The sequence below is a fragment of the Cervus canadensis genome, chromosome 4, assembly GCF_019320065.1.
Source record: "Cervus canadensis isolate Bull #8, Minnesota chromosome 4, ASM1932006v1, whole genome shotgun sequence".
Taxonomy (NCBI): domain Eukaryota; kingdom Metazoa; phylum Chordata; class Mammalia; order Artiodactyla; family Cervidae; genus Cervus; species Cervus canadensis.
In genome coordinates this window covers 95,342,650-95,360,294 of record NC_057389.1, presented here as the reverse complement: position 1 = coordinate 95,360,294, position 17,645 = coordinate 95,342,650, and the positions used below count along the sequence as shown (strand labels likewise).

The 17,645-nt window shown below is 50.5% G+C and overlaps 1 protein-coding gene and 1 non-coding gene across 6 annotated transcripts in view; both read left to right on the top strand.

Moving 5' to 3' along the window:
- The first annotated feature begins 3,480 nt into the window (after positions 1-3,480).
- LOC122441082 lies at positions 3,481-3,587 on the top strand. Its single transcript, XR_006269225.1, has one exon. It is a non-coding gene; the product is annotated as a U6 spliceosomal RNA (small nuclear RNA).
- A 4,844-nt stretch (positions 3,588-8,431) lies between these two features.
- RFX1 (regulatory factor X1) overlaps positions 8,432-17,645 on the top strand; it is a 33,511-nt gene continuing 24,297 nt past the window's right edge. For 2 of the 5 annotated variants that reach the window (XM_043466900.1, XM_043466897.1), the window contains exons 1-2: positions 8,433-8,803; positions 16,578-16,939. In XM_043466900.1, the coding sequence (XP_043322835.1) occupies positions 16,627-16,939 (313 nt within the window). In that variant the 5' untranslated portion in view covers positions 8,433-8,803; positions 16,578-16,626. Of the gene's footprint in view, positions 8,804-15,458; positions 16,940-17,645 lie in introns of those variants that run through there. The other 3 variants (XM_043466899.1, XM_043466901.1, XM_043466898.1) reach the window with 3 other exon arrangements.

The window sequence follows — 17,645 nt, the reverse complement described above, 5'->3', positions numbered from 1 at the left end:
GCAACCAGAAGCCCTCGCACAACCAGAGAGTGGCCCCTGCTTTCTGCAACTAGTGAATACCCTTGCACAGCAAAGACGACCCAGCACAGCCACAAAAAAAAAGTGTCCAGTAACTGAGAAACAGAATTCTTCATTGTATTTTATTTTAGTTTCTTTAAGTTTTAATAGCTACTTGGAAAATTACAGGCCAATATCCCAGATGAAGTTAAATGTAAAATGTAAACAAAATATTAGCAAATCAGGGACTTTGTGGTTAAGACTCTGTCTTTCCACTGCAGGCGGCTTGGGTTTGATCCCTGCCTAGGGAACTAAGATCCTACATGCACTGTGGCACAGTCAAAAAAAATTAGCAAATCAAACTCAACAATACATTAAAAGGATCACACACCATGATCAAGTGGGATTTAGTCTAAGGATGCAAGCAAGTTCAACATCTGCAAATTAATCAATGTGATATACCACATTAATAAAATGATGGACAAAAATCATGTAAAAAATCATATCAAAACAATCTTCCAATCATGATGAAAAATCAAGAACCTTGAAACCCTGCCCTTGATGGTGTACAGAAAATGTTGACCTTGTTTTTGTAAACTCCCCCCACCCCAAACCTTGCTAACTTTGATTAAAACACTGAAACCCGGAATAAAAGATCAATAGATGCAGGAAAAACGTCTGACAAATTTCAACATCCTTTCATGATGAAAAAAAAAAAACTCTCAACAAACTGCTACTTAGAGGAAATGCACTTAATGTAACAAAGGCCATATGTGACAAACTCACAGCTAATATAGTCAACACTGAAAACTTTTCCTCTAAGATTAGGAGCAAGACAAGGGGGCCCACTCTTACTGCTTTTATTCAATATATCACTGAAAGCCCTAGCCAGAGCAATTAAGCAGGAAAAAAGAAATAAAAGGCATTCCCTCCCTGTAAAAATAGCCACACAGGACTAGCAGCTACCATGTGAGACAGTGCAGGTTTAGAGTCTGACTTCCTCACCCAAATATATCTCATCTGTACGCACTGTCTCCACTCCTCCCCTCCCACTTGGCCCTCAGCCTTCTGCAGTGTGACAACTGGGCCCCTGCCCCTACAAATGTCACCGAACCCAGGTCTCAGCCCTCTCTGCCTCTTCCTAAACTCTGTCATACCTTCATCATGCAAAGCTCCCACTAGTTTTATTTCTGCCTGCTCCATCCCAGAGGGCTTCCCTGGTGGCTCAGCTGGTAAAGAATCTGTCTGCAATGAGGGAGACCTGGGTTCGATCGCTGGGCTGGGAAGATCCCCTGGAGAAGGGAAAAGCTACCCACTCCAGTATTCTGGCCTGGAGAATTCCATGGACTATATAGCCCATGGTTGCAAAGAGTCTGACACGACTGAGCAACTTTACTTCCGTCCCAGATCCCCAGATTCTGGCCCTTTCCAAACCACTGCCAGCATCTCTAAGGCATTTGCTACATGTTCCTGAACTGGTAAATATTCTTAAATTAATAGGATGTATCATTTTTGTATGTTTCTACAGTTTATTTTGCATGTTTATACAAGTGTGTTGTAATTTGCACAGTGACCCGCTGTGTACTAGATCTCCATCTGTATCCTTTTCAGTGATACATTGTGGGATTTTTTTGTTTATTTTGTTTTGTCTCTTTTTTTAAACCACATAGAAAGCATTTTTTATTAACTTCTTTCCTTCCGCTTCCTCCCCACAAACAGATGTATTTCTGCTGGAAGTGGGAGTACGGAGGGGTGAGGTTGACACTGGTTCATGTAGATTTAGGGCATCATCTCTTAGATCTATGTTTTTATTTTCAAATCTCAGTCCATTTCACAGGTCTTCCTTTCTTTCAGTGCCCCTAGGAATAGAGTCACAAGACTGTCTTCATGTATTAAAATCCTGCTTCCAATATGTTTCCCCCAAACCTGTTTAAGTGCGTGTTCCTGACATTGGGCTTCCCTGGTGACGCAGACAGTAAAGAATCTGCCTGCAGTGCGGGAGACCTGGGTTTGATCCCAGGTTGGGAAGATCCCCTGGAGAAGGAAACGGCAACCTACTCCAGTATTCTTGCCTGGAGAATTCCATGGATTGAGGAGCCTGACAAGCTAATAGTCCATGGGGTCGAAAAGAGTTGGACATGACTGAGCAACTTTCACTGTTCACTGTTGCTGACATTAGACTCCATTGTATTCATGCATATATCTGCACAGTGTTTATATATCACATATATATATACACACACACACACACATACCTATTGTGTACATAGTTTGAAAAGTTAGAAGAACCAGCTTGCTAATCATTCACTACACCTCATGTTTAACAAGCAGACATGCACATGCTTTTGAGGTGAATTTCCAGTGTAACAGAAGGACATCTTGTTTGTATTTCAATGTACCAAGTGGCAGATTCTTATTTCATTATTGCTGGCACTTTAGTGGATGGCTCTTATTCTTTTTTTTCTCTCTCTCTTTTTTAGCAAAATTCGATGGAGACTTCTCACTCTTGCCACTTGGGTCAGGTGTTGCTTTATTTTAAAATGCTGTAGTGTCTGAGTTTCACCCCATCAGCACCACAGTTTTAGAGAGCTACTTCATTGCTTTCAGTGTTGGCTTAGTATTCTGTATCAAGTAGTTCTTATTTCATCTTTCTAGTCCCCTAGGGATGGACACCTTCATTGCTTCCAACTTCCTATTTCAGTGCGCATTCTTACCTGGTGCAAAACTCAGTGAACATAAAAACTGGGAACAGTTTCTTTAGCACTGAGCTTTCCTAGTGGGTCAGTGGTAAAGAACCCGCCTGCCAATGCAGGAGACATGGGTTCAATCCCTGGTCCAGGAAGATCCCACATGCTGCTGAGCTACTAAGCCCGTGCTCCACAACTACTGAGCTTGTGCTCTAGAGCCTGGGAGTAACAGCTGCTAAGTCCACGTGCAGCAACTTCTGAAACCCACGTGCTCTAGAGCCTGCGCTCCACGACAAGGGAAGCCACCACAATGAGAAGCCTGTGCACTGCACCAAGAGAGGAGCCCCTGCTCACCCCAACTAGAGAAAAAGCCTCAGAAGCAATGAAAACCCTGCAGAGCCAAAAAGAAAATAAAACTTGGAACAGAATTAGCAAAGTTGTTGTTCTCTCTGTTTAACAGGGATACACAACTAGTTTAAACGAGAGAATGTTTGTCTCTGCTGGCAGACAGTCTAGAGATCCTGGCTCCTTTGGTCAGTTGCTCCATCATCCTCTAGGGCTGTCTCTTCAAGGACATTTGCCTGTGTCTGGAGACATCTTTGGGGTTTCCCAGGTGGTGCTAGTGGTAAAGAACCTGTCTGCCAATGCAGGGGATGTAAGAGACACGGGTTCGATCCCTGGATCGGGAAGATCCCCTGGAGGAGGAAATGGCAATCCAGTATTCTTGCCTGGAGAATCCCATGGACAGAGCAGCCTAGCGGGCTATGGTCCAAAAGGGTTGAAAAGAGTTGGACGTGTGCTCGCTTCGGCAGCACATATACTAAAGTTGGAACGATACAGAGAAGATTAGCATGGCCCCTGCGCAAGGATGACATGCAAAAAAAAAAAAAAAAGAAAAGAGTTGGACGTGACTGGAGCGACTTAGCTTGCACGCGCCCACGTACACCCCGAGACATCTTTGGTGGTCACACCTGGCGCATGAAAAGGGGTCATGGACCGGCAGTAGTGAGTGGTGGCCAGGAATGCCGCTCAGTTCTCCACAGGGCCCAGAACGTCCCCCGGGGACAAAGAACAATTTGGCTTCAAATATAAAAGACGTCACCCGCCCTAGAATAGTCCCCACTCGGTTTTGTCATGACTGACACGCTGAAGAGGCTGGGACAGTTGTTCTGCAGCACGCTCCACTCTCGGGCTTTGTCAGCTGTTGCCTAATGTCGTTTAACTTGTTCCTCTATGCTTCCTATTTCGTGCAAACTGGATGTTGGGTTGAGAGATTTGATCAGAGTCAAGTTTAACGTTTTGACAAGGGGTGTCCTGGGAGAAGCTATAAACTTCCTTTGGTATTGAGTCAGGAGGCCCAGGAGGCCGGAGGGTCCCTCTCCTCTGAGCTTCACTGCAGCTAATGCTGGTGACGGTCTGGCCTCCGTGATGAAGTCTGCACCCGCACACCTAGTGAACCCTCTGAAACCCTGTGCATCTCTCTCGCTCCATCATCTTCTCACCTGAGGCTTTTTAAAATTAATTACTTTTTTCTTTTGCCTGTGCTGGGTCATCACTGCTTGTGTGTCTGTGTGTGTGTTGCGGGGGTGGGGGGTGCTTGCTCCACTTTCCACTCTTCCTTGCAGTGAGCAGGCTTTTCATTGCAGTGACTTCTCTTGGTGCGGTGCACAGACTCTAAGATTCACGGGCTTCAGTAGGTGCAGCAGGAGGGCTCAGTAGTTGCAGCTCATAGGTCCCTAGAGCATGGGCTCAAAAGTTGTGCTGCACAGTCTCAGCTGCTCCAAAGGCACGTGGATCCTCCTGGACCAGGGATCGAACCCTTGTTCCCTGCACCAGGTAGGCAGATTGTAATCCACTGTGCCACCAAGAAAGTCCTCACCTGATATTTGGTGACACCCATTGATGATTACCCTCTAAATTAATTACTGCATTTAGCTTTTGAAACATGGTGATTTTTTTTTTCTCCAGTTCTCTCCTTCCTTCCACATTTTTTAGCTGGCATTCTTGGGGTCTTTGGTGACCAAGGAAAGCTACTACTGGGAAGGCCAGATTATGCTAATTCCTTACTTTTCATAAGTAACGTTTCCAGGAAGGAGTTAGTTGAGAGCTACTTCCAATGGGTTAATGTGGGTGTGTTTTAGCTTCCAAAGTGAGGTATAATGTATATGAAGTGCTCAGACCTTTTTCTTTTTTTGGCCCAGCAGCAGGATCTTAGTTCCCTGACTGGGGGATTGAACTCAGCCTGGCAGTGAAAGTGTTGAGTCCTAACCACTGGACTGCCAGGGAATTCCCAAAGTGCCCAGATCTTAAATAGAGAGCTCAGGGAATTTTGACATCTATACACCTGTGCAACTGCCACCAGATAAAAATATAGAGCATTTCTAATGCCACACTGCCTTCCTTGCCAGTTTTTCTTTTTTTTTTAATTGAAGGATATTTGCCTTTTTTTTTTCTTGTTGTTGTGCTGGGTCTTCGTTGCTACAAGCAGCCTTTCTCTCGTTGCAACAAGTAGGGACTACTCTCTAGTTGCAGCGTGCCTGCTTCTTGTTGTGGTGGCTTCTCTTGTTGTGGAGCACAGGCTCTAGGTGATGGGCTTCAGTAGTTGCAGCACGTGGGCTCAGTAGTTGTGACGCACAGGCTTAGTTGCTCCTCGCATGTGAGATCTCCCTGGATCAAGGACTGAACCCATGTCTCCTGCACCGGGAGGCAGATTCTTTATCACTGAGCCACCAGTGAAACCCCCCCCCCCCAACCCCTGCCCACTCCCATTAAGTTATAGAATGAGTAGTTTTGATTGAAGAAATGATTTCCAGGTTTGGTTGGCCCCAACTTGGGCTTCAGAGACTTCAGGAAGGTGGGGAAATGGGTGGGAAGTAAAAATAGGGCTTCTCGCACCCCACCACTCAACATGGCTGGCTTTGACACCCAAAACTGTCTCACAGAATTAGCTGAATGGGTTGAGTGACTTGCTTTGCCAGCCAGGACTTAACTCTGGGCACTCCTACCTGGAAGTCTCATTAATTCTCAGGGCTCAGTGAGCATTTCCAAGCAGACTGCTGCTTCTTGTCTTCCATCTAGGGTCACACCCAGGGGCAGCAAAGCACGCTGGAAAGTCCCAGAAAAGGAGACAGCCTGTCTGGGTGCTGCTGCCTTCCGTTACCTGGTCTCAGAGGATTCTCCTTTCCCTCCTGAGCCTTTGCTCACCTGGAAAGTGGGGGGAATATTCCACTTTGCTGGGTTCTTGGGAGGATTTCCGCAGAATCTGACTACCTTTACATTTCTGAACTCACCTCCTGGTGCTTTCCTCTCTGCTCATTCCACCCCAGCCAGGTGTGTGGTCCTGTCCTCAGATGTCTGTTCCTGCAGTTTCCTTCATCTGTTTTTTGGGGGCTCGCTTGCCTCTTCTCACCACTCAGGCTCGGTTCAAATGACCCCTCCTCAGGTTACATGGGTTCCAGCATCACTCTTATCACACACAGTCTAATGTTGCTCTCACAGCTTTTCATTTTTTCTTAAGAGTCTCTGTTGTTATTTTTTAAAGTATAGCTGATTGACAATGTTGTATCAGTTTCAGGTATATAACAAAGTGATTCAGAAATATCTATATATATTCTAGATCTCTCTCTCTCTCTCTATATATATATATATATTTATTTATGTATGTGTGTGTGTGTGCCCAGTTGCTAGTCATGTCTGACTCTTTGCAACCCCATGGACTGTAGCCAGCCAGGCTTCTCTGTCCATGGGATTTTTCCAGGCAAGAATATCAGAATGGGTTGCCAGTTCCTCATCCAGGAGATCTTCCTGACCGAGGGACTGAACCTGTTTCTCCTGCATTAGCAGGCAGATTCATTACTACTAAGCCACCTACATATTCTTTCTCAGATTCTTTCCCCTTATATGTTATTACAAAATGTTGAATATAGTTTCCTGTGTTATATAATCAGTCCTTGCTGATTATCTATTTTATATTTAGTAGCACCTCACAGCTCTTATGAACCTTTTTTTAAGATTTTTTTTTTCAGTGTGGAACATTTTAAGTCTTTATTGAATTTGTTACAATATTGTTTCTATCTTATGTTTTGGGTTTTTGGCCAGAGGCATGTGGGATCTTGACCAGGGATGGAGTCTGCAACCCCTGCATTGGAAGGCGAAGACCTACCCATTGGAACATCAGGAAAGTCCCATCCTAGATTCAAGTGTTAATTTAGTGGGGAAGGGGGACTGCACTACACACCCTGCAGGAAGTTATTTTAGTGCCCTTTGCAGAGATGGAACTTAGGCCCCAGGCAGTGGGAGCTCAGAGTCCCAACCACTGGACCACCAGGTAATTCTCTTATTATGTCTCTTATTTGCAGTAGACCACACAGTCGAGGGACTTGTCTTCTTTTTTCACTGTTACTACCAGGGCCTTGCAGAAGAAAGTGTAATGTTGGCCGCACTAGGAAACAGAAGCTCAGAGAGGTCGAGCCACTTTCTCAGTGTCAAACAGCAGAATCTGAATTAGAACGTCAAGTTCTGAGTCTCTGCTTTCTTTTTCCTTTCTCCTTGGTCGCTGGTGGGAGCTGGAGCACAAAATTTAAAGTGTTAAAAAACTGTCATCAAGATATTTTTAAAGGTCAAAACTCATGCAAGAAAAAAAAAGTAAAAGGTAAGATTCTACCCTATAGTTGCATGATTTCACTTCTCCCTAATCCCAGTTCTGGCAGATTCTGTCTTTATTTAAAATTTTGCTATTTTGTTCACCATGGATTTATTTTTTCCCATTAAATTTGATATTTAAAACATACTTCAATATTGCATTAGAATATTATTCATCTTGATGGTCGAATTTTTGTACCAAAGACGCTCAACCTAATACAGACTCCGCTTCTGTCTCTTCTCCTTCCCTAGAGAAACTGAGGCACGGAGGAGGGCGGGAGTGGGGCAGGAACGGGGGAGGGATGGGAGAGCCGCGTGGAGCCTGGTCGAGCAATCCGAGCTGTCCCGGGAAGGGCTGGACGCTGACCTTTGCTTATCGCTTACGGTGGAGGCAGCTAATTAAGTCCCCCGCCTGCGGGAGACCTTTCGCAGAGCGGTCCGCACCTCCTGCGGGGCCGAGATAGCCGCGGTCGCCCCGGCAGCCGTGACCTTTCCCGGCCCGAGGCAGCGGGGAGGCGGGAGAGAACCCGACGAGCCTAAGCGGAAGTGGTGGCGGGTGTCGCTCTGGGACTGGGCCCCGGGATCGAACCCTGCCCTCGGGTCCCCACCTTCATCCCACCGCCGTAGGGCAACGGCGTGCGGGGGAGGAAAAGAGCGCCCGGTGACGTCATCGAACGCGGAGCCCGGCCTCCGCCACCAACGTCACAGACAAGCAGCGCTGCGTCACCGTATTCCTCCCCTGACGTCAGCGCGAGAGACCAAGAACTGGCCCACCGGGAAAGGGAGAAGTCTGAAGGAAGAGATCTTTCCTTTCTCGCTCTTTACATTTGGTAAGGCGTTTAAAGTACGCAGGAACGGACTACCACTCCCAGGGGGCTTTGCGTGGCGCGCATGCGTATAGGCGCCAGCTAGAGAGCGCGGCAAACCTTTGGGTTAGACTGACATCCCTTTAGTCTAACCAGAAGACAGGCTTTAAGGCAGCAAACCAATCCCGACCTCACAGACCCCACCCCTTTATTCTTAGCCCGAAGCTTCCTTGCGGGAGTGACGGGCTCCACTGCCTTTGAGGGCTCAGTTTCCTTTGATGGACATTAACATCGGTGAATCAGAGCGCCGGGAAGTCGAGAGGGTGTTGAAAAGCGTGCCTTGGGGCCAATGGGTTAGCGGCAGGGCCTGGCGCCGTCCAATCACTTCTCCCCGTGTCGCCAATCATCCTGGACCCCGCCCCCCGAGCGTGACGTAGGTAGGGTGGGTAGCAACAGTTGCCCCGGTGAGGGAAACGGAGGCGCCATAGCCACGGTAGTCGTGGCGACCAAGCAACCCGGCAACGCGAGTCAACAACAACAACCGCCCGGCCGACCCCCACCCCCACCCCCCCGGCCCGGCCCGGGGACCCCGGCACGTTCTGTCCCCCTCCCAACATCGCCTCCGAGACCTCTGGAAAGCCCTTCCGCAGAAAGAAGTGGGAAGAAGCCGAGGTAACCTGGGCGGCCCCAGGGTGGCAGGCCGGGCCGGGGAGGGCGGCGGGGCCCGGGCGGCGGGTGTCGCTGTGGTGAGAGTCTTGGGGGAAGGGGCGGGCGGTCAAAATGGCGGCGGCGACCGTCGGGGCCGTGGGGGAGGGGGCTGGGGCCCGGCTGGGGCGACACCACCCGCCCCCGGGCCCCGCGGCCCGGCCCCCGCGAGGGGCGGGCGTTCGCAAGCCGGCGGCGAGTGGAGGTCGGCCGGCCCGGGCGGGGGGCTTTTATATGTCGGGAGGTACAGGGGGGCGGGACTTGGAGGGTTGGGCCAATGGGAGTGAGGGAGGGGCCAGGCGGGATCTAGGTGGATGGGCGGGGCCAGGCCGTAAGGTGTGGTTGGGGGCCGGCTGGTGCCCCGGGAACGGGGTGGGGCAGCTGCCGCCTAGGCCTTCCTGCTCTCTGAAGCAATGGAGGCCACCTGTGCCTCATCACTTTAGAACCTGCCAGTACTCAGTGCCTGCCACACCTAGGCCTCAGTTTTCCATCCTGTAAAGTGGGTTCAATCATTGCCATCTCCCCATTTTTTTTTGCATTTCAGGCCTCCTGATTCCTTTCAGAAATTTCTCTAGGGCTCATCCTTGAATTTTTTACTCCTATCTAGTGTTTCTGAAGTGTTTTATAGATTAACGGTTGGTCTTAATGTCAACGTTGCTATTCCCTCCAAAATCTACCTTCTCTTTGAGAGGAGGTGAGGGTGGACAGTTTTTTGAAGCTGTGGGCTAGGGGTATGACTTTAGTCTGGATGATTTGGTTTGCAGAGAGTGAAGGCCTTGGCTGAGAGGCATGATCTTGGGTGGCTGAGTTAGAGGAACCGAAACTTGATTGCTTCTCCCTGGGCTGCTCTAAGATCTCCTTCCTGTTGTCCCTGGGCAGGGGACTTATTCCTGGAGATGGGGCCATTCCTAGCTGTTCTGCCTATCCTGGGCTTCCTTTCTGGGCATGGGAAGTAAATGGCTCCTGAGGAAGTTTCTGAAGCGGCTTCTCTTGGTCAGACACATGTTTTTGTGTCAATCAAGTTGGTGTCAGCTGGATCACATGTCATTGAAGAGGTACCAGCCTCCAGAGCCACGTGGGGAGGGAGCAGGGACACTGAGGTCAGAGACAAGGGGAAGTGCTCTACTTTGTTAGAGGAGAATCTGAGTGAGTGCTTTGCTGGGCAACAAGATCTGCCAACTTGGGAAAGATTTTTTTAAATAGCCAGCCAAGCCAAGTCCACTGTGCTTATTCTCCATTTTGCTTTGGAGCTTGGCATCGGCAGGGCTGAGGGCAGACTGCAGCCGTTTTGTTTTAAAATCAATTAATAAACTTCAAGGAGAAGAAATGTTTCAAGTTCTCCTAAAGCTTTCCCCCAGAAGTTTGAGATAAGGCTGGGAGAAGGGATGTCACTTCTCCAGGAATTTTTCCCAGGTCAGGGATGGTAGAACCTCTTGAAATTTAAGAAAGGAGAGATTTAATTTTTCAGTAAAAATCTAGAAATAACCAGGTTGTCAGATCATCAGCACCTGTTAGAAAGGTTTCTGAGACAGAAAGCGGTGTTATTGATGATCTAGTCTCATTGACTGCTTCTTCCACTCTCTGTGACCCCCCCCTTCCCCACCCCACCCCCCATATCTTAGGCATTTGAAAGACCCAAGCCCAGAGAAGTTATCAGACTCCAGAAGGGAATACTGGCTTTGGTTGCTTGTCTTTGAAACAATCAATGGCTCTCTAGCTGTGTGCTCCTGGGCAAGTAACTTAACTTCTCTGGGCCTTAGTTTCCTCCCATCTAAACTAGGGGCGGTGATCATTGGTCATGATTTTAATCTCATGTTAAGGTACTGTGGATCCCATAAAAGAATACATGTTGAGCATCAGATACATAGTAATTGCTCAGACTATGTTGACTGCTACTGTTATTATGACGATTGTCACTTCCTGCTCAGCCCTTGGAATTATACCACTCGCATTTATTTTTATCATTTCAAATCGAGCGACAGCCTAGTGGGTTTAAAGCTTGACTCACTTGCTGGTCTGTGTGGGCCGATGACAGGGATCCTGGGAAGCTGGGTCCTAGGACTCCAGTTTCTAGTGGGAAGGTGTCACTCTCCTAAGGCCCTTCTTCAGCCTCAGGAGAGGACCCAGAGAGAAAGTTTGTCCCTGGGCCCAGGCTCAGACTCAGCCTTCTGGGAAGCAGCTGGATAAGCTGGGGCAGTGGGTGTCATGGGAGAAGGGGGGACCTGGGAAAGGTTTCCCTGGAGCTAAGCAGCTCACCCTCCCTTCCTGCCGTACACTCCAGCATCCTGGGGCTGAAGACAAGAGTTGGGCCAGGCAGGACTCTTCCCCACTCCTCCACCTGCCAGGGAGCAGTTGCTCACCTCCAGAGAGCAACTGCTTGGTGCACAGTCTTCCTGGCCTAAGGGGCCGTTCTGGATTCGGAGGCATCACCTGCCCCTGTAGCACAGCTGAAGGAGGCAGTAACTCTTCCGCAAGCCTCTCTCACCAGTCGGTAGATTTCAAGCGGCTTTGACACTCACTAGCAGTGTGCTGTTCCCAGCATTGTGGACACTTGTTTGGCAGTGAAAGTGGAGTGGAGTCCCAGCTGTGTGCTTGTCAGTGTTCTCGTAGCTGGGAATGGAGTGATGGGCACCCTTACCTTTCTGGTTGTGGAGGGAAGAAGAAATAAACAGGATACAGGTCCAGGAAAAAAATGAAACTGGAGTATGTACTCCAGAGGGCTTGTAAAGCGGGTGCTTGAGACTTGACAAAGTGACCTATGAGCTGAGACGTGAGTGATAAGGAGCTAGCAGGCGGAGGTGAGGAGAGCATGCCAGTAGATGGAAGAGCTGGGGCAAAAGTCCTGAGGCAGGGGGAGGCCTGGAGCATTTGGGAAGGAGAGAGATTATGGCTAGAAGATTCAGAGCGAGAAAGGGGCCTGGAAGGGGCCAGATCCCATGAGGCCCTGTAGGTCATGGGAGGGGCTCCGGTTTTTTTGTTTATTCTCTGTGATGGGAAACATTGGAACCTTTTCAACAGAGGAGCGACAAAATAGGGTTTGTGTTTCAAAGAATCTTATAAAGGCAAGAGTGAAGCCAGGAGCCAGTGATGAGTGGGTCCAGGCAAGAGATGATGGTAGCCATCAATACTAGCATGGTATTGATAAAGATGGAGGGAAAAGCCCAGCCTTAGGAACTGTTTTGGAGGAATTATTGATAAGTCTTAAAAACTAACTGGTGGGACTTCTCTGCTGGTGCAGTGGCTAAGACTGTGTTCACAATGCAGGGGGCCCAGATTTGATCCCTGGTCAGGGAACTAGATCCCACATGCTGCCAATCCTGTGTGCTGCAACTAAGACCTGCACAGCCAAATAAATAAATAAGTGTTAAAAAAAAAAAAATTTAACTGGCTAGGGAATTCCTAGCCAGTTCCTGGCAGTCTAGTGGTCAGGACTCTGTGCTTTCACTGCTGGGACCCAGGTTCAACCCCTGGCTAGGGAACTAAGATCCTGCAAGCCATGTGGTGTGGCAAACAAACAAATAAATAAAAACACCCCCCTCCACCACCACCAAAAAAAAAAACCCAAACAACTGGATATAGAAAGGATGAGGGAAACATACTGTTATATTTAATTTCTCCATTCCCCCAAAAGTTTGTTTTTGAAGCCAGTCTACAGGTGAGGAAAGTGAGGTTTTCTTTTCATTTCCTTGGGAGGGCCTTGTCCAAGATGTAAACCATTTGGTTAAAGATCTGGCCTCTAAAACAGCTAAACCTTCACCTGTTTTTTACGGCCTGTGATCTGAGAATGTTTTTACATTTTTGAGAAGGATATTCTGTGACATGAATAATATATCGTGATATGTGAAAATTATGTAAAATTCAAATTTCAGTGTCTAGAAATAAACTTTTATCGGCACACAGCCACACACCTGCTTGTTTACATATTGTCTATGGCTGCTGTCACACTCCAGTGGCAGAACTGAGTCACTGGAATAGACTTGTCTGTCCTTGGAGTCAAAAATCTTGACTTCTGGCTGGCCCTTGACAGAAATATGCCGGCCCCTGTCCTAAAGAATGGATTCACACATTCTCCAAAAACAGGTGTTGGCTTTGAAGATAGGTGCAGCCATTGGTGCATTTCTTGGCAGTTTCATTGCTAAGAAACAGATTTGCTGAGTCATGCTCAAATAGATGGGGGACACACCTCATCCTGTATAGATATTTGTGACTTATTCCTCTCCAGGGAACACCCTACCGAACTCTGCTTAACCTAGCCCTCCACAGTTGGGGAAAAAAAAAAAGGGAGGTTCCCTGGTGAAATAATTATGGAAACTTGGCATTCTATATCATTCTTCCTGGAGTCTAACAATGACAGCGCTGAGAAGGTCTCCAGTAGAGAAGGTGGTTTGGCTGTTTTATCCATCTCCCCTTCCCCATTTTGAGCTCCGTTGTGTCACTGCCACCTTGCGCTGTCCTTGAGTGGAAACAGGGAGGCCTGCAGGGTTTGCACCTCGAGGGGGAGAAAGCACCAGCAAGTGCGGAGCTTTTAAAGCCCTTTTGTGGTGGGAGGGGCCACAAGGGGCCACTCTCCTAAGGGTGGGGAAGCCCAGGCCAGGGTTTCCCAGTGCCCCCAGTACAACCTGCCCCAGAATCATCCAGGCAACTAGCTCAAACAACAGACTCCAGGGTCATCCCAGACTCTGTCAGTGGGCCTAGGAACCTGCATTTAACTGACTCCCCAGGTGAGGCTGACGAGCACCAGAATCAGAATCTCCGCTTGGTGCCTATTTCCAAGAGCTTGAGGATTGCGTCTCTCTCCTTTCCCCTCCAACCCCATGGGTGCTTGTTGAGTGAATAATGATAATAGCAACTTCCACTGCTCAGTGCTTATTTGGTGCTCTGCTGATCACATTGGATCTTTGCAACAGCCCTATGAATCAGGTGTTATCATCCCCACGTGAAAGATGGGGAAACTGAGGCCCAGAGGAAAGTCAGTTACATGTTCATGAATTAAGAGACAGGCCAGGGTTCAAGTGGAAGTGGGTCTGATACTGGTAGACAGGTGCTGGTCAGCAGCAGTGACTTGAGCATCCTATATGGGCCAGAGTTTGGACCCAGTAGTGCAAGGAGGTCTGAGGAGGTGGGCCCCTCTAGTGCTGGCAGGAAAGAGTTTGGGGAGGGCAGGGGCTGGTGGAAGATGTTTTCCCTGTGTGCTTGGCAGGCAGTAGCCTCTCCCTCTTCAGGTGAGCAAGTTCTCCCTGCTACCCGAGTCCTTGGCAGCCCACCTTTCTGTCCTGCCCAGTGGGCAAGCCCAGAACCGCTCCCTCAGACCTGGACCATGGCCACTGTCGCCATCCCTCTCTCTGTAATGACCAGTCTTGGCAGGGAGGGTGGCCTCAGGGCCCTGCCAGCTCTGCTCACACCAGCCATCGGAGCCTGGCATACCCCAAGCCCCGCAAGCCCACCCGAGTGCAGACAGCAACCCTTGTTTCCTCTGTACTCAGCAGCTCAAAGCAGGGATGCAGAGCCCGGAGGCTTGTGGTCTTGCCTAGAGCCTTGTTCAAGGGCCTTGGGCAATGAGGGGAACCAGAGCCATTTCTTAAGTGCTCAGGCTGCACCAGGCGCTTGGCCAAACATTGCCCGCACAATCAGATGGAACTCTGCAGCAGCCCTGCACTGTAGGCCTGCTACCCTCCCATTGCACAGATGGGGCAGTGGAGGCCCAGGGAGGGGACACCCTCCCCGCAAGTCACACGGCTGGGAGGCAGTCAACTTCAGGTGGAGCACAGGCCCATCCAGGGTTTATGACTCACCTGTCTTGCCCCCTGCTGACCTGGATTCTTCTTGGGTTTGGCATCCAAGGGCAGAGTCCAGATCCCCAGAGAGCGAGGTACAGGGAGGCGTGAAGAACACAGGCGCCACGGTGCTGCCTGGCCTGTGGTCTCCCTTGGGCTGCTCTGGTGGGCTCCCCGCCCCTGAGTTCTGCTGCTCCAACCGGGGCCTTGGGTAGGTGGCATTACCTCTGTGGGTGGGCCTTAGGTGTCTCCATCAGAAAAACAGGAAGATGCCATCTACTGTGAACCCTGGGCCTGGCTCCCTGAGTAGGGCTGTGGGCTAACAGCACATATCTGGGGGTCAGAGAGACCTGGCTTCAAATCCCTTCCTTCACTGGTTGCTGCTGCAGGCCTGTGCGCAGTCCACTCCTGGGACTTGTTTTGTTCATCTGTGAAATGGGCACAGTGGCTCCTCCCTTGCCAGCCTGCTGTGAGGAGGTGATCACAGTGATTACCTGGGGGTTCTGATCACCAAGTAGCAGTTGTTTTTCTCTTCCCCTTGAAAAAATCTCACTTTTAGTCACCCTGCAGCTGGCTGGCCATGGCACACAGGTGCTCGAGGATTAATGCAGAAGAGCCTCTGGCTCAGCCCTGCAGTGCCATGCTGCTGAAGGCCACAGGTCACCGCGACCTCGCAGGCAAAGCTGTCACACTGAGATACGTCTAGGGTCACAGGGACCACGTAACTGTGAGGGGTGGAGCTTCTCTTAACCACTCGTGCATTTGTTTCACTGTCCCTAGACGCTCCTTAGCGAAGGAGCCAGGAAACCGGCGGCCCACTCCCTGCTGGGGCGGGGCTTAGCGAGGGGCGGGGCTTAGCCAGACCGATTTGCCTCACCCACAGCACTTGCCTCACACCCAGCGCCTGAGAGGCACCACAGACATTTAGCAGCCAGAAGCTGCCTCTGCATGGTCAGGTGGGCCCCGTTCTGAAGTCCGCGGGGCCTCCCAGGCCTGCTCTGTGGCCAGGGCCCGCTCCCAGCCCAGTCGCCCCAGGCCCTAGAAGGCCACTGTTTAGGGAGGAGCTCGTATCTGGCGTCGCCACCTACAAATGCCCTCGTTTCTATGGCCGCAAGCAGCTCAGGGGGCTTTTTGGACTCAAAACACCTTCCCCTTCCCCGTGTCTGGCATTTCGCTCTCCACCCGCCCCCCGCCCCCCTGCCTCAGGGAATGACACTCAGCCAAGAATCCAAGCCCAGATGGCAGGCAAGGAGGGGACTGGAACAGGCTGGCTGAGAGACAGCTTTCCCCATGACCTTGCTTTCCAGCTGTTAGCCCACTAGTCCAGTAATCAGAGTGCCCAGGGTTCAGACTCAGTCCCACCTCTTCCCTGATGTGTGGCCTGGGGCAAGCTCCTTAACCTCTCTAAGTCTCAGCTCCTCATCTGGCAGAAGCAACCCAAGCGTGGATGCGACTGTTGCAGAGTTTTAAATTAAGTAATGTAGGGACTAGACTGTGTGCTTCCACTGCCTGGAGTAGGGGTCTGATCCCTGGTCGGGGAACTAAGATCCCACATGTCATCCAGCATGGCCAAAAAATTAAAGTTAATTGTAAAGAAAGTACGCAGGACAGTGCCTGCAGGCACCCTCAGGAGAACTGTATTATTTGTTTCTGGGCAAAAGTTGGAGGTCTCCCAGCCCAGGGGTCCCCCAGGCGCCGGAGCATGCAAAGGAAGAAGGCAGGAATCCTGGGTCGGGGTGAGTGGAAGAGGCGCAGACCAGCCCTGGTCCATCCTCAGTTGCCGTGCAGCAGCGGGTTGGTTAGATCTTGCCACCAGCCTCGGGATGTAATTAAGTTGCTGATGAACCCAAACGTGTCTCTGGGGAGCCAGGAGCTGTCCCTGGTTTCCTCTGCCTGTAGATTAATTCTTGTTTTTCCTTCTTTTTCTCCCTCCTCTTCTCTCTCCCCCCTCCCTCCTTCTTCCCAAGCAAGCAAAAAAAAAAAGCCTTATTTATTATCATTTTCCCCACTGTTGGCATGGCAACACAGGCGTACGTTACTGAGTTACAGGCGGCCCCGCAACCATCCCAGCCACCACAGGCTCCGCCACAAGCCCAGCCGCCACCGCCGCCCTCCGCGGCACCCCAGCCCCCCCAGCCCCCCGCCACCGCCGCCACCCCCCAGCCCCAGTATGTCACCGAGCTGCAGAATCCGCAGCCCCAGGCGCAGCCACCGGGCAGCCAGAAGCCGTATGTGACAGAGCTCCCGGCTGCCCCCACGCCCTCGCAGCCGGCCGGCGCACCCACCCCGTCCCCGGCGTCCCAGCAGTACATCGTGGTCACCGTCTCCGGTAAGTGGACGCGTGCTCGGAGCCAGGGCACACTGTGAACAACTCCAGCAGAAGTTTGGGGGAGCCTAGCCTTCTGGACGGGGGGCATCCCGGAGCCCTCCCGTCATCACTTATTGTGCCGGTCACCCGGAGGGCAGCTTTTTAACTGTCTCAGCTTCACAGGTGGGATTTGCAGGACATCTCTGGGGAAGGCTTTCCTGGTGGCTCAAGACGGTAAAGGATCTTCCTGCAGTGTGGGAGACCCGGGTTTGATCCCTGGGTCAGAAGATCTGGAGGAGGGCATGGCAACTCACTCCAGTATTCTTGCCTGGAGAACCCCATGGACAGAGGAGCCTGGTGGGCCACAGTTCATGGGGTCGCAAAAGAGTCAGACACGACTGAGCGACTAACACTTTCACTTTTTTACTTTCCGGGGAAGAAGTAGTCAGACCAAGCAGGGAGGACTCTGTGCCCCCCCAGATTCTCCCCACCAGGGCAGCTCTTTGAGCTGGTTCTGTCTCTGTCCTCAAGTAAGATGTCACTCAATGAAAGGCTTGGACAGTGGAGTTAGTTTGCAAACGCCTGCCGGAACTGGAGGGGGAGCATTCAGCTGTCATCCGTAAAGGGACCGTAACAACTTTGAGTGACTTCCCTGGTGGTCCAGTGGTTAAGAACCCACCTCCCCACGCAGGGGATCCGGGTTCCAGCTCTGGTCGGGGAACTAAGA